Consider the following 27,312-nt stretch of genomic DNA (forward strand, 5'->3'; position numbering starts at 1 on the left):
TAAGAAAGAGAGATCCAAAATGGTGGCGGAGTAGGTGGAATTTGCACTCATCTCTTCTTAGGACCAAACTGGAATTACAACTAAAATATAGAACAATCAACCTGAATAACCAACTGAAGACTAGCTGAACAGAAGTCTTATAACCAAGGATTTATGGAAGCCACAAGGAAACTAGTAGGAAGGAAGAGATAAGAAATGGGCTGGTCCAGCTCTCACAGATGGTGGCTGAGATCCGGAAAGATCCCTCAGCTGCCAAGGTTCCCCATAGGAGCAAGGGTGTGTCAATGCCATGCCAGGCTCTGCTGCCCAGAGTGCCAGAGCCAGGAAGAAGCACCCACACAGCATCTGGCTGTGAAGATTAGTTGGCATTCTGTCTGCCAGGGAGACAAGAGTCTGCTTAAAACCTAGCACTCTCTTTGTTAAAAAAAAATTTTTTAATTGATTTTTAGAGAGAGAGGAAGGGAGGAGGAGGGAGAGAGAGAGGTGAGAGAAGGAGGAAGGAGAGAGGGAAGAAGGGAGGGAGGGACTGTGGGAAGAAAACATCAATGAGAGAGAAATATCATCAATGGGCTGCTTCCTGCACACACTCGTACACAACCCAGACATGTGCCCTGATAGGGAATCAAACCAGTGACCTCTTGGTTCCTAGGTCAATGCTCAACTGCTGAGCCATACCGGCTGGGCCAAACATGCTCTTAAAGGGCCAGTACACAAAATCTTGTTTGCAGGCACTCAACCTGCTGAGGGAGTCAACTGTCTGGGCCCAGCATGTAGAGGTCTGGGCAGACTCAGAGGATGTCGATGACTGAGTAGCGTGGCTCTAGGGTGGGAACTATTTCTACCATCTTGCCATGAACCTGACCAGTGGCTCCCCTTCACAAAGATCCACTAGCCCCACTCATCGAACTCCCGGCAGCCCCACCCGCTGAACTTGCAGAACACCCGATCTCCTGATTGCCGGCAGACCACCTTGCTGAGATAAAGCACTCCAGGAAGTCCAGGCAGAATCTAGAACAAACTGAGGTATGGTTCCGGAACACAGGCCATTCCCCTCACCTTTCTGAGAGCCTGAGGAGTGCCTCCCCCTCACCAGCGATCTACTAGCTCCACCCTGTGGACTCCCCACAGTGTTGCCCTGCTGAGCTCTCCAGGAAGAGCAGGTAAAATCCAGGCCAGACTGATTGGTATGGTTCTAGTCGGGGGGCCATTTTTCTCTCGCATATTGGACCTCTTACACTCTTTAGAGCCCCTCCTTCACACGGCCAAATCTTGGTCTGTTTGGGCCCAATAAACTCTGCTGCCCTTACCCCGACAATTCCCTGAGACCTCGTCCCACCACAGAAGTCTGAGGAAACCCAGTGGATGATAGCAAGCCTTGGTGTACCCTTGGCTAAGTGGCCTCAAACCCAGCACTGGCACCAGGTTTAAGACTGTATCAATCTAGTAAACACTGCTCAACCCTACCCCTTGTGATTCACTGAGAACCTACCTCTTGCAACTCAAGTACTACCAGAGTCTCTTTCAGTGACTAAGCCTAACAACCAGCCATTAGGCAGAGCTCGGTGGGTGCCTTGCTGACCTGCCCCTGGACTCAGTGCTAGTGGAAACCAGCCTGGATGTGCAGCTTGGTCCTTCTCACGTACACCCAGGCACAGCAGAGGCAGCCACAAACCATGGATCACTTTCTAGCTCCAAACAGGTTGCCCAGGACCAGACACAGGCAGCATCTGACACTGACTTGCACCAAAGTCCCTCCCAAGAGGCCCAGAACAAACACATAGTACATTGGCAAGCCTCAGTCAACATCAGAGAAGGATCCAATTAGCTATACAAGACGCACAACCAAAGGGAGACCTTGCTGAGGCAAATTCCACTTAGTGTGGTCAACACCCCACAGCAGCTTATATATTGTGATCAGGGTCAATCCTCAGTCAGCTAACCTGAGGGTCAACCCCACACATGAACAGGCTACTAGCAATCAAGACTCAATTACAACAGGAGGACTCCCATAACCCACACCAGGGACATTTCCGGAGCACCCAGCTAAGGTGATCAAGGAGATTGTGCTACTGGTCATTTAAAAAAAATGAGAATAGTTTAAGAGACCTTATAGACAACATTAAGATTAATGACATCCTCATCATGGGGATACCAGAAGAATAATGAGATCAAGAAATTGAGAACCTATTTGAAGAAATAATGACTGAAAATTTTCCTAACCTGATGAAGGAAAAGGACATACAGGAAGCACAGTGAGTCCTAAGCAAGATGAACACAAAGAGGCCCACAGCAAGATACATCATAATTAAAATTCCAAGGATCAAAGACAAAGACAGAATCTTAAAAGCAGCAAGAGAAAGACAGTTAGCCTCCCATAAGACTGTCAGCTGATCTCTCAACAAAACATATCAGGCCAGAAGGAATTGGCATGAAATATTCAGTGATGAAAAGCAAGGGCCTAATGAAGACTATCTTACCAGCAAGGCTATCATTTAAAAATTGAAGGTGAAATAAAGATATTTCCAGGTAACAAAATGCTAAAAGAGTTCATTACCACCAAACCAGTATTTTAAGAAATGTTGAAGGATCTTCATTAAAAAGAAGAAAAAAGAGGGAAAAAGAAGAACACAGTTATGAAGAATAAAATGCCAATAAATATGTACTTATCAATGTAAATGGTTTAAATGCTCCAGCGAAAAGACAAAGGATAGCTGAATGGATAAGAGAACAAGACCCATTTACAGAAGGAGGCAAAAGTAGGTTTACAGTTATTCATATAAAAAATAAAATAATTAATAATAATATAAAAATAAATAATAAAAATACAAGAATAAGCTGAAACCGGTTTGGCTCAGTGGATAGAGCATCGGCCTGCAGACTGAAAGGTCCCAGGTTCGATTCCTGTCAAGGGCATATATCTTGGTTGTGGGCATATCCCCAGTAGGGGGTGTGCAAGAGGCAGCTGATCGATGATTCTCTCTTATCAATGTTTCTAACTCTGTATCCCTCTCTCTTTCTCTCTGTAAGAAATCAATAAAATATATTTTTAAAAAATACAGGAATAAAATCTATGTTTCACATACTCACAACTATATAAATACCCCACTGACATAAATGAATACACCTTCCAGACAGAAAATCAACAAGGAAAGAGCAGCCTTAAATGACATACTAGATTAGATGGATTTCTTCAGAGCATTTCACCCCAAGGCAGCAGAATATATTCTTTTCAAGTGCACATGGAACATTTTCTAGAATATACAACATGTTAGAACAAAAAACAAGTCTCAATAAATTTAAGAAGATTGAAATCAAATACCAAGCATCTTCTCTGACCATGACAGTATGAAACTAGATATCAATCACAAGAAAAAAATCCAAAAAACACACAAACACATTGAGGATAAATAACATGTTACTAAACAAAAAATGAGTTAATAATGAGATCAAGGAAGAAATAAAAAGATACCCAAACAAATTAAAAGGAGAACACAACAAGCCAAAATCTAAGGGACACAGGGAAAGTAGCCCTAAGAGGGAAATTCATAGCAATGCAGGCCTACTTCAAGAAATAAAATAAATCTCAAATGAACAATCTAACCTTACACCTAAAGGAACTAGGAAAAGAACAACAACATGGCCAATGTGGCTCAGTAGTTGAGTGTCAACCTGTGAACCAGGAGGTTATAGTTCAATTCCCAGTCAGGACACATGCTCGGGTTGTGGGCTTGATCCCCAGTAGGGGGCATGCAGGAGGCAGCCGATCAATGCTTCTCTCTCATCATTCTCTCATCAATGTTTCTTTCTCTCTCTCCCTTCTCTGAAATCAATAAAAATATATATATTTTTAAAAACAACAACAAACAAAGCCTAAAGTAAGTGGAAAGAAATAAAAATCAGAGCAAAAAAAAAAAATAGTCTTTAAAAAATACAAAAGATCACTGAACCAAGAAGAGCTAGTTCTTTGAAAAGAGAAAACTAGATCAATAAACTTTTAATCAAGTTCAAAAAAACAAAAACAAAAAAAAGAGAGAGAGAGGGAGAGGACCCAAATGAATAAAATCAGAAATGAAAGAGGAGAAATAACAACTGACACCACAGAAATAGAAAAGACTATAAGAAAATAAACAACTATACGCCAACAAATGGGACCATCTGGAAACAATGGATAAATTCCTATAAACACACAATCTCTCAACACTGATTCAAGGAGAAACAGAAAATCTGAATGAACTGATTACAGTTTATCTAATGAAAATGAAGTTATAATCAAAATGCTCCCAGCAAACAAAAGTCCTGGCCAAATGGCTTCACAGGTAAATTTTACCAAAGGTTCAAAGAAGAAATAGCACCTGTCCTTCTCAAACTATTCCAAAAAATTTCAAGAAGCAGGAAGATTGCCCTGGCCTATTGGCTCAGTTGACTGGAACACTGTCCAGTACATCAAAACTTGGTAGGTTGGATTTCCAGTCAGGTCACCAGGTTGCGAATTTAATCCCCTTTTATGGTGCATACAGAAGGCAACTGATTGATGTTTCTTTCTCACATCAATGTCTCTCTCCCTCCCTCCCCTTCCCTTTTCCCCTCTTTAGAATCAATGAAAAACATAAAACATAAGGAGTTATTTAAAAAGAAAAAGAGCCCAGCCAGCATGGTTCAGCGGTTGAACATGAACCAAAAGGTAATAGCTCGATTCCCAGTCAGGACACATGCCCAGGTGGCAGGCCTGATCCCCAGTAGGACACATGCAGGAGGCAGTCAATCAACGATTCTCTCATCACCAAATCCATCTCTCTCTCCCTCTCCCTTCCTCTCTGAAAAAATAATAATAACAACAAAGAAAGAAAGAAAATGTCCGTACTATCCAAAGCAATGTATAGATTGAATGCAATTCCTATCAAAATACCAATGGCATATTTCATAGAATTAGAACAAACAATTCAATTTTAGTATGTATATGAGCTGTGGAAGAGAGCACAACAATCCAATTAAAAACTGGGTAGAGGATCTGAATAGATATTTTTCCAAAGAAGACATAGGGATGGCCAACAGATACATGGAAAGGTATTCAATATCACTAATCATTAGGAAAATGCAAACCAAAACCACAGTGAGATATCACCAAACACCTGTTAGAAAGACTCTCATCAAGAGAATAAGAAATAATAAATGTTGGCAAGGATGTGGAGAAAAGAGAACTACTGTGAACAATTGGTGAAATAAAAATTGGTGCAGCCACTATAGAAAACAACACAGAGGTTCTTCAAAAATTTTAAACTAGAACTGCTTTATGGCCCAGCAATTCCATTTCTGGGTATTTATCTAATGAAAACAAAAACACTTAACTCAAAAAGATATATACACCCCATGTTCATTGTAGCATTATTTATAATAGCCAAGATATGGAAACAACCTTTTTGACATTTATCTCTCAGCTTTATCCGTTTCCTTATCTACAAATAAGGCTAATAATAAAAAAACATATCCTACTTACTAACTCACAAGGTTATTGTGAGAATCAAGATATGGAAGTACTTTCAAAATCATGAAAAGTTTTAGAAAAACAAGCGATTAATGAAGGAGCTAGAGAAGATTCAGATACAGTATAGCAGAGTGAGTGGTTGTATGCTCAGACTTTGGAGCCAGAGTTCATTATTTGACTCTAAGCTCTACCATTTGCTAGCTATGTGATGACCTTAGGAAAGTTACTTAACTTTTCTGTGCAATGGTTTCTTCATCTGTAAAATGAAACTAATAAATCCAATCTCAGAATTTTGTGAGGATTAAATTAATGCATTTTTAATACTTAAAATAGTGTTTGTCACAGAGCTAGTACTCAAACGTTGGATGTTAGAACTCTGTAACAATTTTGTAAATGAAGCATCATACCCTCAGAAAGAGTTCAAATACTTAATGACAGTACAAAAAGAGCCTAGCAGGTGCCAGTATTCTCTCCCCTTTCAGAAATTTGAGTATATGCCTCCAATTTTGAAAGTAAACATTTTACGTAGTTTCCATTTTCAACTAAAACTACAAGGCTTCCAAAATACTTTACTTTATGCAAATATTTAATATTGTTGTAAAGTAATAGCTACTTTATTTCATTTTAAAATACCCTTTTACCTTTTTATTTTAAAATATCTCACTGATTTTTTAATTTTGTTAAAGTAATATGAATTTTGTCATCAATTTTTAATTTATTTTTCTTTGCTTCAAATATTCTCCTACAGAATTTGACTTCTAATTCAAAAGCTATTTGAGTAGCTTAAAAGAGGAAAAACGTAACAATGCACTGGCCAAAAAAGACTGTGTAATATGTCAAAAGGAAACAGCACTAGTTCGAAATGAGTTATTTACTAAGAATAACTAAGAGGAAGTGATGAGGGATTAATTCTCACCCCCCAGAAAATATAATTTAATAATGCAGTACTCTAAACAATTCATGTTTAGTTTATAGATTAGTTTATAGTCAGGTCTGCAGCTACAGATAGAGTTAGAGTCTGAAACAAAGTAGGCACCTCACTAAGAAATCAGAGCTGGGAGTCATCTTAAATTTCTAATATGCAACAGGAAATGCTGCTAGTGATTCAACAGGTGACACCCCTTTCCTTTTTTTTCTTCTTCTGAGTGTCAACAAACTGAAACAAAAATTCTCCTGAAGCCCTGCTACTGGCTAAAAATTAAACATAAAAATTCCACTATTTATATTTAAAAAAACAGCTCTAACACTGAATCTGAGCAGATACCAAATAAGAATTATTTCTATCAACATTTACACAGTGCCTCCTGTGTAATATATATATTAACTGTATATAGCCCAATGAACATCTATAATCCAGTTATCATATTTTCAAGATTCTAATTACTGTAAATTTCAATATGAAGATTAATTATAAATTTCAATATATTAGGACTAGTACCTGGAACTCATCTTATCCACAAAGAGAAAATGAGAAATTAATTTTAAATGAGTTGAATAAATATCCAAGTAAAGAGTTGGCAACTATATTTTATTCTAATACAGTATTTCAGAGGTCAAATACAACATTACTTATAGCAAACATTCTGAAACTAGCTCAATGAATGAACATCTATAACTCTCTAATCCGAGCATTTTTACAACATTCTCATCTGTACATGTCAGTGTTGAGAGGGGGTTTTCCACACACACCTCTCTGGCAATGTTACTCAGAGCTTCATCTTCTGCAGAAAATCGGTCTTTCACAGGTGTCCGTTTCCTTCCAGAACCAGGAGTCCCCATCTTGTCAGGACCGTCTTTTAACTCTGATAAATGATTTAGTCTGTTTTCAGCCCTGAAATAAACAAAAATAGAATTATTTAGGATATTTCTCTTTGTGCAGTTTTAACACTCATTTAAACATTCACTTTTAACAAAAATAAAATATTTATGTATATACATATAAATTAAAATTAATCATCAAATACTTTTTCTCATTATCAAATTATTCTAACAATATTTAGGATATTTAATTTTATACTAATTACTGAACCTCTCAACACTTTTTACTATACTACCCCTGGCAACCTATGATATTAGCCTCAGAAAACTGCAGTCAACAGTCATTTTACTTGTTTAAAATTACTACAGCTATTTCTAGAATCTATTTCCTTTTCAGAGGCTAGAGGGAGGGTGGAGAGGAATTTCAGAAAAATCATTAAGCCTAAAGCTTTGAGAGAATACATTCAAAATATTTTAATATAGATCTTAAAGTTACAAAGGTAACTTGGCTTTTTAGTGTAATTTTAGAAACAATTCCAAGTAACCCTTTACTACATAAAGATCAAATGAAGGTTTATTTTATTGCAATTAACAATAACCAACATTGTCCATCAACAAATATCTGAGTCCCTGCTTATGCCAGGTAGTATGAAAGTGCCAAATATAGTGATAAACAAAACTAAAGTAGGCCTATAATTAAGAATAAATTTATGGATCCATTATTGTTGTAAGTATTATAGGCCTATTTTTATAAGAGAAGAAAAATTAACCCTTCAAGATTAAATAGCAAAGATGATTTTTTTTTTTTTTAAACCATCTAACTACCTTTCTAACACAAGGTACATATTTGAAATTAAAGATTCTCATGAGCCGAAACCGGTTTGGCTCAATGGATAGAGTGTCGGCTTGGGGACTAAAAGGTCCCGGGTTCGATTCCGGTCAAGGGCATGTACCTTGGTTGAGGGTATATCCCCGGTGGGGGGTATGCAGGAGGCAGCTGATCAATGACTCTCTCTCATTGATGTTTCTAACTATCTCTCTCCCTTCCTCTCTGTACAAAATCAATAAAATATATTTAAAAAATAAATAAATAAATAAATAAATAAAAATAAATAAAGATTCTCATGAGAGTTGCATCCCAATTTGTATGACCTTCCACTTCTTGAGAAATACAGCTCATTTAGCTAAACACCCATTAACTTAAAAATGTTTTTTAACACAGTAAGTTTGTAAAACTTGATTACACTGTGAGTCACAAAAGAATTCTCAAGTAAATTTATCCTAAAAGAATAAAATATATTAAATCTATCAGTGACTTTAATTTACTGGAATTTACTTGATTCAGGCAAAATAAAACAAAACCACTCCGTATCAATCTATCTACTCTTCCAAAAAAAAGTATTCTTCAATGAAAATTCCAGCCATTCTCATTTTAATTTGGCATCATTTCTTGTTTCCCATAGATAGCTTGTTATGTTTGTCAATCAGAATGAAGACTGATGATAGTTTATTACTCTGCCATAGAAAATATATCTGGATATAAGAAAAAAAACTCGAGAAACCAAGATGGCAGCATAGGTTAAACACCTAAACTACTGCCTTGCACAACAATTTTAAAACTACAACTAAAAGACAAAATGTACATCATCCGGAACCACAGGAAGGATGGCTAAGTGAAAATTCTACAACTAAAAGGAAAGAGAAAAGCACACTGAAATTCAGAGGAGGTGAGGAAGTAAAGCGTAGAGGTACAGAGGAGCGCACACAGAGAGGGCTGGCAACTAAGTATGTAGCTGGCTTTCTCAATTGGGAGGGAGACAAAAGCTCTCAACTGCTCTGAACTCCAGTTCTGGGTGAGACTCTGTGTTCCCAGACTCATTCAGGGAGAAACTGGACTGTCTGGCAGCAGGTGAAACTTGAGGGCAGCTTTCTCTCTGAGGTGCCTGCAGCAATTACCGTGGGTCACTGGAACCCAGGGGCCTCTTAGGGCAGGGCTGATGGGAAGCCACCGATGTCTGCCCCACCCTGAGACTCTGCCCTATCTAAGCTGAGCACAGAGGCTTTTGCAAGTCTTGTCTCATAAAAGTGTCTCCAGCACAGAAGTTCTTCCTGCATAGACACAGCTGATCCTCACAGCCAATTGGCCTGGAGGTCAATTCCTCCCAGTAATACCAACAATCAGGCTTAACTACAACAGGACTGTGCACACAGCCCACAAAGGAGTGGACCAAGAGTGTCCACCTTAGGTAACTGAGGAGGCTGAGCCACTGGGCCCTACAGGACACCTAGCAAACAAAGCTACTCTATCAATTCAGGGAAGCAGCCAAAATGCGGAGACAAAGAAACAGGTCACAAATGAAAGGTATGGAGGAAAGCAAACGACTGGATATAGAGTTCAAAACCACGGTTATAAGGCTTTACAAGAACTTTCTAGAAAAGGCTGATAAATTTAGTGAGACCCTCGAGGATATGAAAAAGGACCAACTAGAAATTAAGCATACACTAACTGAAATAAAAAATAATATACCGAGATCCAACAGCAAACTACAGGATCACAAGAATAAAGTCAAATCATTGAAATACAAAGAAGCAAAAAACACCCAACCGGAAAAGCAAAAAGCAAATAGAATCCAAAAATATGCGAATAGTGTAAGGAGCCTCGGGGACAACTTCAAGAGTACCAACATCCGAATTATTGGGATGCCAGAAAAAGAGAGCAAGATACTGAAAACCTATTTGAAGAGATAATGACAGAAAACTTCCCCCACCTGGTGAAAGAAATAGACTTACAAGTCCAGGAAGTGCACAGAACCCCAAACAAGAGGAATCCAAAGAGGACCACACCAAGACACATCTTAATTAAAATTCCAAGAGCAAAAGACAAAGAGAGAATATTAAAAGCAGCAAGAGAAAAACAGTTACCTACAAGGGAGCACCCATACAGATTGTCGGCTGATTTCTCAATAGAAACTATGCAGGCCAGAAGGGAGTGGCAAGAAATATTCAAAGTGATGAATAGCAAGAACCTACAACCAAGATTACTCTACCCAGCAAAGCTATCATTCAGAATTGAAGGCAGATAAAGAGCTTCACAGATAAGAAAAAGCTAAAGGAGTTTATCACCGCAAAACCAGTATTATATGAAATGCTAAAAAGTATTCTTTAAGAGGAAGAAGAAGAAAAAGGTAAAGATAAAAATTATGAACAACAAATACATATCTATCAACAAGTGAATCTGAAAATCAAGTGAATAAAAAATCTGATGAACAGAATAAATGGGTGAATATAATAGAATCAGAGACATAGAAAGGGAGTGGACTAACAATTCTCAGGGGGAAAGAGGTATGGAGGGTGCGGGAAGAGACTGGACAAAAAATTGTACACCTATGGATGAGGACAGTATGGGGGGTAAGCGCAAAGGGTGGGGTGGGAACCAGGTGGAGGGGAACTATGGGGGGTAAAAAGAGGAACAATTGTAATAATCTCAACAATAAAGATTTATTTAGAAAATAAAAATAAAAGGCAGGTCAGGAATAAAAAATAAATAAATGAAATAAAATAAATTTGTTATGTAAGTTTAATGGAAAAAATGAGAAAAGAACTCATTTAAATGAAAACAAACAAAAGAATGAATGTATAAAAGTAGCAGCTAATAAATCTGAGCTACTAATCAGGACAATGTCTGAAAAACACAGAACTTTCTCATTAGTCTCCCATACTCCTCACCCTCAGCATAATTTTAAAGATCATCCATCACTTACTTAATAGTAATGTGTACAAATATTAATCACCTACTGAGAAAAAAAGCAGAAGGCAATACAAAGTTCCCTTTCAGACTAGAATGACAATTTAGCTAACATACTGTGGGGTATCATCCAATTATTGTCCTTCAGCCAGCTTTCCAAGGACACATTGAAAGACATTTCACGGAAGCATGAGACAAAAACATAGGCATTTTCTAATTCTAGACACTCAAAATAATTACAGAAGAAAAAAGATGTTGCTGAAAGTATGTGCAACAGTGGTTTCATTAGGAGGATAGGATTATGGCTGGGTTTGTTGCTGTTTTTTTCCTTGATTCTCTAAAATTCCAATAGCACTGGAGAAAGATACATGCATTTTTAAAAAACTAAAACATTCAAGGCTCAAAGAATAAACTTTCCTCAAAAGAGATCACAACCAAATTAGGCACAATATACTATACAGCTAAGGTACACTACCTGAAGCCAACGCTGGTGGTACACTTTTGAATACACTTCTTTCTCCTCTTTCCCCAGAATCCATTTTGCTTCTTTCTTAACACTGCCTTAGACTTTAGACCTGCCAGCATATTCCTAGCACACAGATTTACATAAAGAATTATCTTGGTCCTGGCCGGGTAGCTCAGTTGTTCAGAGCATGGTCCTGATATGCCAAGGTTTCAGGTTTGATCCCACGTCAGGGAACATACAAGAGTTAATAAATGAATACATATTTAGAGAGAGAGAGAGAGAGAGAGAGAGAGAGAGAGAGAGAGAGAGAGAGAGAGAGAAAAGATTTATTTAGAAAATAAACTGTTTCAACAAGCTTCAGGCTAACTAGTCCGGAGAGTAAGATGACAAAAAGAAGGGACAGCGGCAGAGGATAAATAGGAAATGGGAACGAGTTCTTGCTTGTCTTCCTTGTCCTAGCTACAGAGGGTATCTAGGTTTTTATGTGATTGGGCAGGTCCTGCATAAGAGGCAGACCAACCATTATCTATTTAATAAAACAATCTAGCCGAAACCGGTTTGGCTCAGTGGTAGAGCATCGGTCTGCGGACTGAAAGGTCCTGGGTTCGATTCCAGTCAAGGGCATGTACATTGGTTGTGGGCACATCCCCGGTAGGGGGTGTGCAAGAGGCAGCTGGTCGCTGTTTCTCTCTGGTCGACGTTCCTGGCTCTCTATCCCTCTCTCCTCCTCTCTGTAAAAAATCAATAAAAATAAATAAATTATAAAACAATCTAGTGCTACCAGCAGGTGTGGCTCCATGGTTGACCTATAAACCAGAAGGTCATGGTTCGATTCCCAGGCACGGTCAAGGTTGGAGGCTCGATCCCCAGTGTGGGGCATGCAGGATGATTCTCTCTCATCATTGATAGCTATTTCTCTCTCACCTTCCTTTCCTCTTTGAAATCAATAAAATGTAAAATAAAAATAAAACAATCGAGTGCTTTTGAAGAATTGTATTATTTGAACTCTGTAGGCAGGCATCCTTAAAGGTTTTCAGCTTCTATGCAATCTATCTTCTAATAACTCCAGAACATTCTACATCAGTGATAGGGGAAAACCTTCAAAAAAATATTTCTGGCATAGGCAATGGAAAACTGCTTTTCAACAAAATTATAAATATAAGGATAAAGACTCAAATATGTTATTTCTGTTTCTTATCCTAAGAGGACTTGCAGTAAGTTTCTATCCCAAAGAACACTTTTCCCGAGGAGCCATGCTACTCTCTCCCAGCTTTTCCTTAGTGGATTCGACCACACCAAGAGCTAAACCTTTCACCAACAAAAACAAAACGGCCTGCCTTTTGTCAAGTCCTTTACCCAGACAATGTCAAACTGATTTTCTCCAGATGGTTTTGTCATTACGTATTGGTCTATCTAAGGGAAAGAAGGGAAGTACCTTCAGAATGCTGTGGAATATAAACCTTCCAAAACAGACAGATACATCAGGAAGGTTTTCTCTTCCCCAATGATCTTCTCAGAGAACACATTTCTGAAAAGCAGGCATTCTGCCACATTGAGTGGCACTTTAATCATGAGATTGTTCCCTTTTGTGAGAACAGAATGTGTATGTAACATCAGTATGTCACATTCTAAATACAGCACACTTAGTTCTGTCTGGATACTGATAGTTGCAGTTCCCTATATCTAAGCATTTCATCATGGAGAACTCAAAACATTGGCACGGTAAGTCTCTGCCTCACAGTTGTCATTACAGATGACTCTGGTCTGCACAATGCAACACTTGGTAGTTATTCATAAGCAATCCATGGTATCTGGAATGGCACCTGAACTAAAGGCAGTGTGACTGCAGTCGTTCCCACTGGACGGGATTTCCAGTGAGAGGACGTGAGTTCATCTGATTGCACAAGCAACTGCTGCCCTGTCCTTCCTACTGCCCGAGCCTTGGTTTCTTCACCTGTAGAGCAGAAACTGTCCCAACTATTGTATTATATTTAACATGGTTAATGTGAGGCTCAAAGGTGTTAAGTGCAACCACTTAATAAACTTATAAAGCACCATTAATTGTTTAAAGTATCTTGAAATAACTACCTCTTTTACATATTTAGTTTATGAAGTTGATAAAAGAGTAATCCTTTCCTTTCTTACAATTTCATACTTTTAACTAACCAAAAGTATCTTCAAGATATTTCCTACTGCGTGCATTATATGATATCATTAGCCATGGTAAGAAATTTTGCAAAAGCATGGAACAATCTGGAAAAAATAAAAATGCCTTTAAAAAATACAAATGCCTATAGTATAGTCATTATACTACTCAGTATATTTACATAATGAAATTAAAAATTTTTAAGGTACTTTCTGGTTTTCAGTCTATTTTTGAAAATCTAAATGAACACACAAGCTTTGGGGCTGTGACCTTACAATGGGTGTTATTTAATAGTGTTACTGGAATAATTGACTGAGAAGGAAATAGAAGACAGAGGTCATTAAATGGTACACTTAAGATCTATGCATACCTTTCTATGTAATTTTTTAAATATTTATTTATTTGAGAAAGAGAGAAATACCAATTTGTTGTTCCACTTATTTATGCATTCATTGGTGGATTCTTGTATGTGCATTGACTGGGGATCAAACCTGCAATGTTGGCATATCGGGACTTGGTGTAAATGAACTATCTGGCCAGTCTATGCAATTTTTACTTAAAAAAAAAAAAAAAAAAAGACCAGATTTAACATTAACCATCACTTTTAGAGACATAATGAAATTCTAAGTAAATGAAAAACACATTGCTAATTTTAAACAGAATAAACACCATTGAATTAAACTTTAAAATTAAAAATCTGACTCAAATCAAACAGTCAAATTATAACAAAAAAGCAACCACTGAGGTCCTCAAAGTTCTGGGGGGGAAAAACACATCAATTTTTAAGTCTGTAAGTTTTTATTATCAGAGAAAAATTATTTGAAATTTTCAGGTTTCCCTGAAGACCTCTATGATTCTTTCCACCTCCTGTAGCTCACGCACTGGAAAAAAATAATAGTGATCCAAGATATTTTTATATGAGAAAGTAATCCTATATAATAAAACCCTAATATGCAAATCAACTGAATGGTGGAACGACTGGTCACCATGACATGTACTGACCATCAGGGAGCCAACACTCAATGAAGGAGCTGCGGAAGCACAGCTCAGCCAGAAGCCAGTAAGGAGCAAGGGGTCCCGGACTGCAAGAACCCCAGACTGCTAGAAGGATGTCTGCCTGCCAGCTTAAGCACTATACCCCTAGGCCTAAGCCAGCAGGCGGACATCCCCTAAGGGGTCTCAGACTGTGAATATCGTACACCAAGCCTCTAGTTTTTATATGAGAAAGGAAAACATTAATGTTTTCCCTCTTTGAAGCCATGCTTATTGGTCAGCTTTGTTTAGCTTAAATCTGCCATAGATAGAAAGGGCAAACGAATATCCTGAATGGTAGGCAAGATACCAGAAGGCAACAAGGAGACATAATGCAATGTAAGCATAATGTTCATGGGGAATGATTGCAGAGAAGAGCAGAGCTAACAAACAGCACAGCTGTGAGAGTAGCTAATCCAAGTGCCACTCCACTCCAGATATACATGCAATGAGTTCCCCTTAAATTGCATTTACTTCTACTCATAAAAGTCCTAATATCAACATTTGGCTCCTTTTTATAAGAATAAAGAGGAAATGCCTGGTCAGCGTGGCTCAGTGGTTGAGCATCGACCTATGAACCAGGAGGTCAGTTAGATCTCCAGTCAGAGCACATGGACCGGTTGTGGGATCGATCCTCAGTGTACAGGAGGCAGCCAATCAATGATTCTCTCTCATCACTGATGTTTCTATCTCTCTCTCCCTCTCCCTTCCTCTCTGAAATCAATAAGAAAGAATACTTTTAAAAAATGGCTTAAGTGTTAAATTGAGCCATGTATATTTTACAATTTAGAGGGGGGGCGGAAAACTTGGGATGGGGAACAAAAGGTGAGTTTGGTAACAGAGGTGAGCAGTGACTGTCCCAATTCCTTGACCATCCACTTAGATATCCATGACAGGGGAAGAAACATCTACTTCAAAACTGATCTCCCCCCCATTTCTTTCTTTAGTCTTATAATCCTTGGGTCACTTAATGAAATACTTTTTTTTTTTTTTTTTTTTTTAAGCAACAACATGTATTCTTACTAATTGTACTGTTTGTTATTATTAATGATTTAAACCATTTAACAGGAAAATAAATATTTAAACATCCTAATCCTCTGCATACAGTATATTGTACTCTCTTTAACTTAGAAAAAAGAAAACCAAAATATTGCTCCTAGCTGGTAAAATGATTTCACTTAAAAAAAAAAAAAAAAAAGTGGGGGATGTTGAAAGAATAACAAAGTGACCAGAACAAGTAACTTAAAAATAAAACTTGTTGCCCAGCCTATGTGGCTCAGGGGTTGAGGATCCACCCACATGCACCAAGTGGTCACCAATTAATTTCAAGTCAGGACACATGCCCAGGTTTTGGGCTCAATCCCCAGTAAGGGGTGTGCATAAAGCAACTCTCTCATAGATTTTCCTCTCTCCTTCACTCTCCCTCTCTCTCCCTTCCTCTCTCTCTGAAAATCAATTTAAAAAAAAAACGTATTTAAAAAAAATTAAATTTGTTTCCTAAAGCAGTATATGTATTTTATAGCAAAAGTAGTTAAAATATATATATATTGTATAGTGGCTTTATTGGTTGGAGAGTTGTCCTATACACCGAAAGGTCTCAGATTCAATTTCTGGTCAGGGCACATACCTAGGATTTGTGGCTTTGATTCCATTTGGGGCGTGTAGGGGAAGCAAACAATTGAGATATCTCTCTCTCTCTCTCTTCCTCCCCACCTCTTAAAAGTCAATGAACATGTCCTTGAGTGAAGAAAAATAACAAACACAACTACTTAAAATGTTGGCATTCATAATAAGGAAAACCAAGATATACAGAGCTCAAAGTGCAAACAATGGAAGGGATGAACTGTGATTCTTTTAAAAAGTTTTTAGTATCCCACTTCTGAGAATAAAAACATGCTCATATGCATGTTTTGTACAAGTAAAGCTTGTACTCTGAGGCTTTCCAAACCTCTTTTCCACTGTCTCACCTCTGCTCTGCTCTAACCTCACTTTTTTTTTCTTACTTTTTTTTTGGGGGGGGGGTGGTAGGGGGGTAGGAGTAAAAGGCAGAAACAGGGAAGGAAGATAACAGAAATAAACCAGGTGACAGGAATAGAGGAGTAAAAAAAAAAACACTCCAGTTTATTTTTTTCTTCTCACATTGGATACTAAAAACATCTTCATCAAACACTACCAATCAAATTTCTAAGGGCAAGAAAAAACTAATTTCCTGGAGTCACAACCTAATTTAAAGCAAAAGAAAGGATGCAGGCTTTGCATCTGTAAATTAAGTCTGTATGCCACACTCCTCAAACAACCTTTACTGCAATACAGGGTACAGCTAAGTGTGGTGAAATGAACCTTGGTCGAAAGGGTGGAGCACTAAGCTCTTTTACAGCTTTCTAGTCTAACAAGTGAGATCAGTTAAAGAACTTTACACTCAAGCGATTCATTCTCTAAGTATATAAAACAACAAGGTTTTTATGAGAAGCACATGGTACAGGCAGCTATGCTGGGAGCTACCATCCTATCTAATAAAGAGGAAATATGCTAATTGACCCTCACACTGTTACAAACATGGTGGCACCTGCAGCCAATAAAGAGGGAATACGCTAATTGACTGTCCCACCCTCAAAGATGGTGGCGCTCACAGCCACAAGATGGCAGTGCCCAGTCCCCTCAGCCCCACCGGGGCAGCAGGCATGCAGTAAGACCAGGCCTGCCCCTAGGCCTGGCAGCTACACGAGCCTGCCTCTGGAGTCCCCCAGGGCCAGCCTGAGGCACAGGCCAACCTCGAATCTCAGCTACACAGCTGCCTAGGGCTGCCCAAGGCTCAGGTAACCAGGGCTGGCTGAGGCTTGTGCTGCCAGCAGTGGCCGCAGCAGAGGTGTGAAGGGGCACTGCCTTCCCTGATCACCGGGTTGCCTCCCCCACCCCCACTCCAGTACATGGATTTTCATGCACCGGGCCTCTAGTGTGATAATAACCAAGAGCTTAAAGAAATAACTTCATTATGTTGCACTGTTAACAGCTCTATGGGAAGAAGAGAATGAGAATACGGGCAGAAGCTAATCTCTCTGTATGAACTCAAAATAATCCTGCAAAACAGCTCATCACTCCCAGTGTCCTTTTGATCCCAATGACAAGTGTGAAGGTCTCTGAATTAGACTATTTCAACTAGGGGCATGGCCTCCCTATGCCAGCAATAGTAATGCTTTTCCCCTGTTGTAAAACATGTGGCTGATTCTTGGCAAACACTCAGAACCAGAATGTAATATCAATACTGATACAGCCCTGTGCTCGTGCTTGTGCACATTTTTCTAAAACACTTTCCTCATTACTTTTTCTTGATCATGCTCTTTCCTTTAAAAAGGAAGGCAAACCCCTGGATCCTAGGGTATGTGTGCTAAGCAGATCTTCACCTCACAATGTAGCCTTCATCGTCTGAAGGCCAATGTCCTTTATAGCTCCCTCTTCTGTGGATGCCACTGTCCCTCAACCGCGGGCCTTCCGGAGCCACAGAAGGACCAGGACAGATTACAGTTCTGTGGTAGGCTCTGTCAGGCAAGCTCTGACAAGGCCTCAAAATAGACCTGGGCACCAGCCAGGGGAACTGCCACTCACAAGTTCCAACTTCATCATAACACCTTGGCCCCTCAGCGCTTTTGTTTCCCTAGTCTCTCTCGTGTGAAAAGGGCAAAGATTCCTGAACCTCCTCTAGACATGAGTGAGCTAAATAACATAGAAATTAAAATCTTAGACCTCCTTTATCCTGCTCACAACACTCTGCAGAATAAAGACTGAATCTGTGCCTACCTCTTGCCTTGGGAAATTAACCCACCAATAGCACTCTGGTTTGCAAAAGGATTTTTAGATCTCAAACTCCACAGAGGTTTGTTTTATTATGAATACACTGGAATGAAGAAGATAAAGGAAAAAGACTTGGGTTATTTATTTCCCTCGTGACTAACAACATAGTAGCAGACTTCAGCAGGGCAAGAAGTCAAACTATATACAATGTTTTTAATCGATATTGGTCATAAAATTCTAAAACAATCAGCCTACTACAAAAAGTATTCATTTAACTATTACCAATTATAAATGAAGTGATTTGTCCAGAACAGTACCAGTCCTTAAGCTACTGGTAATGGTATATTTACCCTGACAAGGACAAATAAAATGAACTATCTGTCACTCTAAAATGTTTTAAATTGTCTTATAAAATACAGTTGCAATGTTTTTTAAATGGAAAGAAGGATAAGTAATACAAGTAATTAAGAGCTCCTTTCTCCCTCAGTAAGGTTAAGAAATAAGTTAACTTCTATTATAAAATAAAGCCAAATACAGGATTGAAATAAACTTTTAAATTTCACAATACTGCAATCACACTTTCAGAAAACATTCCATAAAATACTCATGGACTAGTACAAAGACTTATAATTGAGTTGTTCACAATAAAGGCATTTGTATAAAACTACAAACAATCTAAATGCCTCTTAATAGGAAATGGCAAAATAAATTATGGAAAATTAATCAATTATGGTCCATTTACATTAGGCAGGACATCCAGCCTTTTTTAAAAATCAGATGGGAAAGTGGGTCAGCGGAAGTAGAAGAGGATATAGGAGGGATAAATGGTGATGGAAGGAGACTTGACTTAAGAGTACTGAACACACAATACAATGTACAGATGTTGCATTATAGAATTGTACACCCAAAACTTATACAATTTTATTAGCCAATGTCACCCCAATAAATTCAATAAAAAAGTTTTAAAAAGTCAGATAGACATATGTACTAATATAGAAAGAGCTCTAAGACATATCAAGGGTAAGAATGAAAGGAATAGAACATGTCTCCTAAATATATGTGATTACATATGTAATAGAAAATTTGGAGAAGGGTACACAGGAAACCTTTAATACTGTTTGCTTGGATTAGAGGGTGGGGGAGTGAGAAAAGTTTAGCATAGAAAGGAGTTTTCCTTTTCACTATATAACGTCTTCTTTTTAAATGTTTTATCCATTTTAAAATGTCCTACAAAAATCTACTGAATCCATGATGAGCATTCTCCTTCCATGTATGCCATTTCCCCCCTTCTTAACCATTCCTACTCTTATCTACTGCGGTCTCTACACAAGCCAAAACAAAAGCATGCATATGCAACAAATCTCAGAGTTTCTTCAAGAAACAGAATAGCCTGGCCAGTGTGGCTCAGTGGTTGAGCATCAACCTATGAAACAGGAGGTCACAGTTCCCAGTCAGGGCACATGCCAGGGTTGTGGGCTTGATCCCAATAAGGGGCAGTAGGTAGCTGATCAATGATTCTGTTTCATCACTGATGTTTCTCTCTCTTCATTTCCCTCTCTGAAATCAATACAAATATATGGGTGTTTTTGTTTTTTTTAATTTTTAAAAGAAACAGACTAGAATTCTCTCGGTCCCCCCACCAAAATACAGAAATAATAGAACAAATTAAAAACTATAACATGATAAACCCAATTTTTAGCCCATTGTTTGATTCATTTTAAATCTGGCCCAATTTATTATAGGCCAGTAAGTTTTGAAAGTGCAATGGGCAACACACACAGAAAATCATTTTGCCCTGCTCAGGAGTTCAGCTGGTTAGAGCACCATCTGGATATGCCAACGTTTCGGGTTCGATCCCTAGTCAGGGCACATACAAGAAACAACTAATGACTGCATAAATGGGTGGAACAACAAGTTAATGTTCCTCCCCTTTTTGTCCCCCTTCTCCTTTCTCTCTAAAATCAATAAATTAAAAAAATATATTTTAATCAGTTCCATAGGTGTCCTATCTATCATCTTAAAGGGGAAAATGGAGGAAACAGACAGTTATTTTATTCCCAGAGTAAATTTTCTCAATTTCTTCCTCTGAAGTTTAAGAGTTCTGAAATGATGGTCATAAAGTCTATTCGTTATTTGCAAACTAGACAAGGTAGTAGGTTTTCCTGGTTAAAGGGCCATCTCTCCATTCAGAGTCTCCAGAGAGAAAGCAACTATCGAAAAGGAAAAGGTTATGAAAGGGCCTTTTGTAGGTGCAGTGATCCTAGGGTGAGGACAGAAGAATTTATTTCCTCTTAAGTGACCCTCATCAACATGCCCAGCACACTGCAGGGAGATTTTTTTTTTTCTATCCATCATCAATTCTGTTTCCTTTTATTTATTTATTTTTTAATATATTTTATTGATTTTTTGCAGAGAGGAAGAGAGAGGGATAGGGAATTAGAAACACCGATGAGAAATATCCATCAACTGCCTCTAGCACACCCACTACTGAGGATGTGCCCGCAACCAACGTACATGCCCTTGACCGGAATCGAACCTGGGACCTTTCAGTCCGCAGGCCAACGCTCTATCCACTGAGCCAAACCGGTTTTGGCAATTCTGTTTCTTTTTACAGTAAGAGCAGGGTAACCAATTCACAAAGGGCTTTGCCATAAACTGCTCCCTCCCTCTCATTTCTAGTAAAGATCTGTTTTTGTTTTTTGTTTTCAGAGAGAAAGAATCTACTTTGTCAAATATATTCTCCCTATCGCTTTTTCCTTCATTACAGAGATGCTTAAATCCTGACCTAGGAAGGCTTCTCTTCAATATCTACCTGTCCAGACCATCAGTGATGGTCGTGAGGGTGGTTTCCACAAGGGATTTTCCAAAGGGGAGTCTCTGATCAGGGGAACTGAAACTCTTATGTCACTGTTGGCTAGACAAAAATCAAAAGCAGCATTAGGGAACATTCTGAATTGAGGATCAATAATCTAGGAAACAAGATGCCAAAACTTCGTCAAAGCATTAAAGGAATTTGGTAAGCAAGACCGACAGGGTAAACTAAACATTACTTTATCACAGATAACTAAAGTTCTTTAGAAATGAGAATCAAGGTAAAATAAGCTGAATTGCAGAAAGAAGAAAAGGAAAACAGTCTAAGAGTATCAAGAACTCTGTGATTCAAAGCTTTTTTGCTTAACAACATTTTAAAAGCCAAAATGATCAAGTTACATTTCAGCACAAAAAGTTATTTCTAGTTTTAAATGAATTCATTCCAATAATAAGTGACAACTTCACTACACACTTTCTTCTATTCCAGAACTTAAATAAGAAGTCACTAATGTGTAGTCTCATTCCACATTTTTAAGGATAGATTTGCAAAATGGGTGAAACCCTTTCAGTGAACTTGTCCCTACCTTAAGGAGGTAGCTCTCCTTTTCCCTGACGTTGCTTCTAGAGTCCTTCATTTCTCTTCCCCATTGGGCAAAATATGGGTAAAACTCACAACAATCCACTTAGGAACTAACAAGCAATTCTACATCCAAACTTTCTGCCAAAGTTCCATTTTTATTTCCTTACTACACTTTATGGCAATAAATATCCAGCAACAAACTTAAAGTGTAATACAGCACTTACTACAAAATGAGTGAAGGCACCTAATAAAACAGGCAGCAACAAACTTCTAGCTTCCCTCTACTCCTATTGTAAGATCCAAATCAATGATTCACCCAGTAGTGACCTAACTTCCTATATGAATCACCCTTTCCAAAATTCTTATTCTACATCACTAGAATACCAGATCATCATCTTTGTATTGGCTCAACAGAACGTGATGTTGGTAAAACAGGGTTAATTCTGCAAGACTTTCAAACCACAGCAGGCCTCAAATCCCAGCCAACTCACTCTTATCTGCAACCCTGCACCTCCTCCAAAAACAGACTTATCCCCCAAAATAAAATGTTATCTTGGGGGGGGGAGTTATTTTAAACATTAAGAAAATCATCTTTCCATCCCTTGCGCCTCTCTCTCTCTGATGCCATCCCTGTATCCACATTCCCTTCCATCTGTGATTTAAATAAAGGAATGGCCACTCTGTTATCCTCAACACACCTTTTAGTCAACTCACCTACTCTACAGGGTTGTGTTTTTTTTTTCTCCTTCTATTTCTGGCAGAAATGCTGAGTCATTAAATGGAAACTCAAAAGAAAATGAGCTACAAATTAGTTACGGTTTAGGATAAATGTCAGGCTGCTAGCCACATCTCAGCAGCCTGACATTTGTATCTCCCAGAGTGAAACAAGTAGAGCCAGCACCTGAACTTTTCCGCTTTCCCGGCTCACTCCCGCTTGTCCCCCTCCCCCATAAGAAGGAAAACAAGGTGGGCTTCCTTAGGTCTTCCTGCTTCCTCCAGGATCTTCAGAGGCAGGAGCAGCAGGCCTGACTGGGCTGGACTAGCATAACTTCACAATCTGGGTGTGCAGAACACCCCCTATTAGTCAAGCATGAAGCCGGACACTCCCAGCAAGCGCCAGTTATGCCTGCACTTCAGTTCAGGTCAAGGAGGAAGGGGGTGGGAAAGGCCATTACAAAAATAAATAAATAAATGGACGCCCTCCACCGGCCTGACACCGTCCCCTGGGTGGACAAGGCTGGGACAGACCCAAGAGGGTGCCGCGTCCGGGAAGGGGGAGAAGGCGCCAGGAGCACCCGAGGCAGAGGGACAGCAGCCCAGCTCATCTCTGCTACAAGGGAGGGACACCCTCCCCTCGCGAGGACGCAGGGTCCGCGTTAGACATCAGGCGAGACGCCGGGGACCGCGGGCGGCGGGGGGCGACCCTGACCCCGGCGCCCGCCCGGAGGCGCGGCCAGCTCCAGGGGAGCCCGGCCCCCAGCAGGGGTCAGCGGCGGCGCGGACCCCGGGGCTGAAGAAGGCCGGGAAAGGGGGTCCCCGCCCGTCCCCGCTGCCCCCCGGACCGCGGGGAGAGCAGCCCTTACCTGTGGCTGGACGCGGGCAGTGGCTGCGGCGCCGCCCGGGAAGGGCCGGAGCGCGGCCCGCCCGCCCGCCCGCCGGGAGCCCGCCGGAGCCCGCCGGGGCGAAGAGCGCGGAGCAAAGGGCGAGGGGCGCGGAGGGCGACCTCGGTCCCACGTCCCCGGCCAGGCGGGCCGGGCTGGACAAGGCAGCTCCAGAGCCGACGGCCGCTCCGCCAGCCAGTCACGCCGGTGTCCCCGGGGCGCCGCGGCTCGGGCAGCGGGAACCAGCCCCCGGGAGGAGCCGCAGCCCGAGCGGCAGGCGGAGGCGGCGGAGGGGCGGGGCCACAGGGTCGGCGACCCCGCTCACCCGGAAGTAGTTGCGGCCGCGGCGGCGGCGGCGGCGGCGGCGGCGGCGCGCGCACGACGGACGGGCTCGATCGCGGCCAGCCCGTGTGCAGCCGGTGGTCCCGCGGCGAGCGGCCCGCCGCCGGGGGAGCGGGGCTCCGGCCACCCCGCCCCCCTCCGCCTCGCGAGATGCGGGGACCCCGCCGGACGGAGGGGGCGCAGTGCGCCCGCCGGACCGTAGGCCGAGGCCCGGGCGGCCTAGAGGTGGGTCCTCCGGGCCCTCCACCAGGGCCCGGGATGGGAACGGATGCGCGTATCTGTTCAAGGCCGCACCTGCCCTGGTCGCCTCTAAACTGTCCGACCTCATGGGCCTGGGTACGTGGCCCGGGGTGGCAGTTCCGACCGTAGGAAACGGGGGTGAGAGGGTGAGTGGGTGTGGTTGAAATGCTAGAAGCCTTATTTTCAAAAGGAAAACGAGTGGTTTTAAAAATTGTTTCCCGATGCCGATATCGGTTTACAGCTCAGTGGGTAGAGCTTCGGCTTTCGTTCTGAAGGGTCCCAGGTTCGATTCCGGTCAAGGGCATGTACCTTGGTTGCGGGCCCATCCTCGGTAGGGGGTGTGCAGGAGGCAGCTGGTCGATGTTTCTAGCTCTCTATCCCTCTCCCTTCCTCTCTGTAAAAAAAAAAAAATCAATAAAATATATTTTTTAAAAATAAATAAAAATTGTTTCCCGAGAGGAATGGTGTGGAGTGGGGAGGAGGAATGCACATGGAGACCATTAGATATCTGCTGGACACAGACCTGTGTCATTCATCCCACAAATACCTCTGCAGACCCACAAGGTCCGAGGCCCCGGAGGAAGACCAGGACCCTGCGCTCTGTGTGGTAGACTGACTTAAACAAGCAAAGAAGGTAATGGCAGGTTGTGTAAGGCCCTGCAGGAAATGACACAGCGGTGATGAGAGAGATTGTATACCCTTTGGCACAACAGAACGGCTGGGCGAGACCACTAGAGGGAAGTGGCAGTTGAGCAGCCTCCTGAGAAAAAGAAGGAAATACACTTGAAGACACAGCTTTGCATACACAGTTGGTTCTAGAACCCCCTGGATAAAAGCCCACGGATTCTATGTTAAGAACCTGTCCCTAAAGCCGCCTAAGGGTTGCTTGTGTGCTTCTGTAATTTCAGGAGGCTTGCTCGCCCTTTAGATTTTACAGGGGGTTGGACTATTTCATTGATAGGAGTAGTTCAGGGCATGAATTAGGGACCTTTCGTCTCCAGACAGGGAGACATCAATACATGCTTCATTGCATGATAGCCTCAGCCTTGAAAGACAATTTCATTAACCTTTTTCTTTTTTTTTTCATTGATTTTTTTACTGAGAGGAAGAGAGAGGGATAAAGAGTTAGAAACATTGATGAGAGAGAAACATCGATCAGCTGCCTTTTGCATACCCCCTACTGGTGATGTGCCCGCAACCAAGGTACATGCCCTTGACCAGAATCAAACCCGGGACCTTTCAGTCTGCAGGCTGATGCTCTATCCACTGAGCCAAACCGGTTTTGGCAATTTCATTAACCTTTCACTGTTTATCTTTCCATGTCACTATTTTTCTCAGACCCATGAGCAAAATAACTAATACCTGGAATCAAGAGGAGATTAATCTTGCCAAAAGAGCATACTGTGTTATGCTCTGAATAAAGGATGAATGACATATTTTGCTAAATCAGTTAAAAGACAAAAGCTGATTTGCAAGAAGAGTACCTATTCAAATAATAATGCATTACCTGAATAATATCAGTAAACTCAATGATTTTTTTCTTTTTTAATATTTTTTGAATTTATTATTATATATTTTTATTGATTTCAGAGAGGAAGAGAGAGGGGGAAAGATAGAAACTTCAATGATGAGAGAGAAGAATCATTAAATGGCTGCTTCCTGCTCGCCCCCTACTGGGGACCAAGCCTGCAACCCGGACATGTGCCCTGACTGGAATCCAACCATGACCTCCTGGTTCATAGGATGATGCTCAATCACTGAGCCACCACGATGGGCCTCAATGATGTTTATTAAATATCAGTTTATATAACTGCACAATTAATCCAAAGATTGCTTGGATAATATTATGATGAAACTCTCTTGCCCTTTTTATTTTACTCTTTAACCACTTGTTTTGGCTCAGAGCAAACTAACAGAGAAATATTTTGTTGTGTCTTCTGGGAAATCTGGGAGGGAGCTCACACTTATTGAGTACCTGTGATCTGCACAGCATTGTGACAGCACTTAAATATATTATCCCTTTCAGTGCTGGACTCACCTTCAGATATGGGGATTCATATTCCCATTTTATTTTATTTTCTTTTAAATCCTGCCAAATAGAACCTGGGGATCAGTTTTTTTTTGTTTGCTTGTTTTTTAATATTTTATTGATTTTTACAGAGAGGAAGGGAGAGAGAGTTAACAAACACTGATGAAATGAGAGAGAAACATCAATCAGCTGCCTCCTGCACACCCCCTACTGGGGATGTGCCTGCAACCAAGGTACATGCCCTTGACTGGAATCGAACCTGGGACCCTAAATAACAAAGATATTGCGATTCAGAGAGATTGTGGCTTGCCTAAGTTAACAAAACTGGTAGATGGAAGAACTAAAATTTGAACTCAGAGCTTCTGGCCCTAATTCCCTTCACACCATGTTGCTATACTTTAGTATTTATTTAAGCAAAGTATCCAGCCAAGCAGATTTCTACATTGCTTTTAGACTGTTATGAAAATATATGAGGCAATTTTGGGACTTCTTTGTGTTTTACTTCCCCCTTTATGGGATGCTTGCTTTCTATTTGGCACCATAAAAACTATTCCACTTGTTTTAAGAGCTTATACTGTCATGTGTCTTTTGAACATTCTGAACAATGTTATAAGGTCTTCTGATGCTAAAATTTTGTCACTGCATGGGGATTCTGACTAAACGCATCACTCTGAATTATTTCACAAGCAATCTTTCCCTGCACATTTAGTGATCTTCCTGCCAAAAATATGTGTTCCATATCTTGGTGGAATATTCTGACATGTGTATGCCCCCGAGTCTATGGACTGGCTGCTTTAGGGAAAAATTAATAGGAAAAGGAAAATTCTGGAAGTGTTTATACAGTTCTGAGGAATGAGGTAGTAGGATCTGTACGTTTTTGTTCCTTTCATATCAGATCCTTCACATTTTTCTTTGATGATGTCAGGAAACAAAAAATTTTCCTTTTTAAGAGCAAACTCTCATTTTCATGGTTTTCACAAAATTAAGTTGTATTTTGCAAGCATAATACTGTGTTTCCCTCTATTTACATCTCTGAAAAACATTGTTGGTTCAAATATTAAAAATAATTATCACTTTTCAGAGCCTGATATTTTTATTTGTAAAGAGAGAGAGAGAGAGAGAGAGTGTGTGTGTGTGTGTGTGTGTGTGTGTGTGTCTGTGTGTTGAAAGCATTTTTTAAATTTTGGTTAACTCCTTACAACTGTGTATATTTGTTTTAGATGTAACAAATATTCTTTCTAAAAATTTCTTCTTATCTAGGTTTACTATTTATACTTTTACTTTTGATTTG

The 27,312-nt window shown here is 40.3% G+C and overlaps 1 protein-coding gene and 1 long non-coding RNA gene across 28 annotated transcripts in view; one reads left to right on the top strand and one right to left on the bottom strand.

Moving 5' to 3' along the window:
- The window catches only part of LRRFIP2 (LRR binding FLII interacting protein 2), a 94,141-nt gene extending 70,461 nt beyond the window's left edge, over positions 1-23,680 (bottom strand). For 26 of the 27 annotated variants that reach the window (XM_084902803.1, XM_084902800.1, XM_084902798.1 and 23 more), the window contains exons 1-2: positions 23,393-23,680; positions 7,172-7,313 (exon numbers count right to left, since the gene is read on the bottom strand). In XM_084902803.1, coding sequence (XP_084758929.1) covers positions 7,172-7,261 — 90 coding nt within the window. In that variant the 5' untranslated portion in view covers positions 7,262-7,313; positions 23,393-23,680. Of the gene's footprint in view, positions 1-7,171; positions 7,314-11,460; positions 11,554-23,392 lie in introns of those variants that run through there. The other variant, XM_084902812.1, reaches the window with a different exon arrangement.
- A 141-nt stretch (positions 23,681-23,821) lies between these two features.
- Positions 23,822-27,101, top strand: LOC311631984. The gene is made up of 2 exons (XR_014796682.1): positions 23,822-24,088; positions 25,593-27,101. It is a non-coding gene; the product is annotated as an uncharacterized lncRNA (long non-coding RNA).
- Positions 27,102-27,312: the final 211 nt, after the last annotated feature.

The sequence above is a fragment of the Pipistrellus hanaki genome (assembly GCF_964339955.1).
Source record: "Pipistrellus hanaki genome assembly, chromosome: 13".
NCBI classification, from domain to species: Eukaryota; Metazoa; Chordata; class Mammalia; order Chiroptera; family Vespertilionidae; genus Pipistrellus; species Pipistrellus hanaki.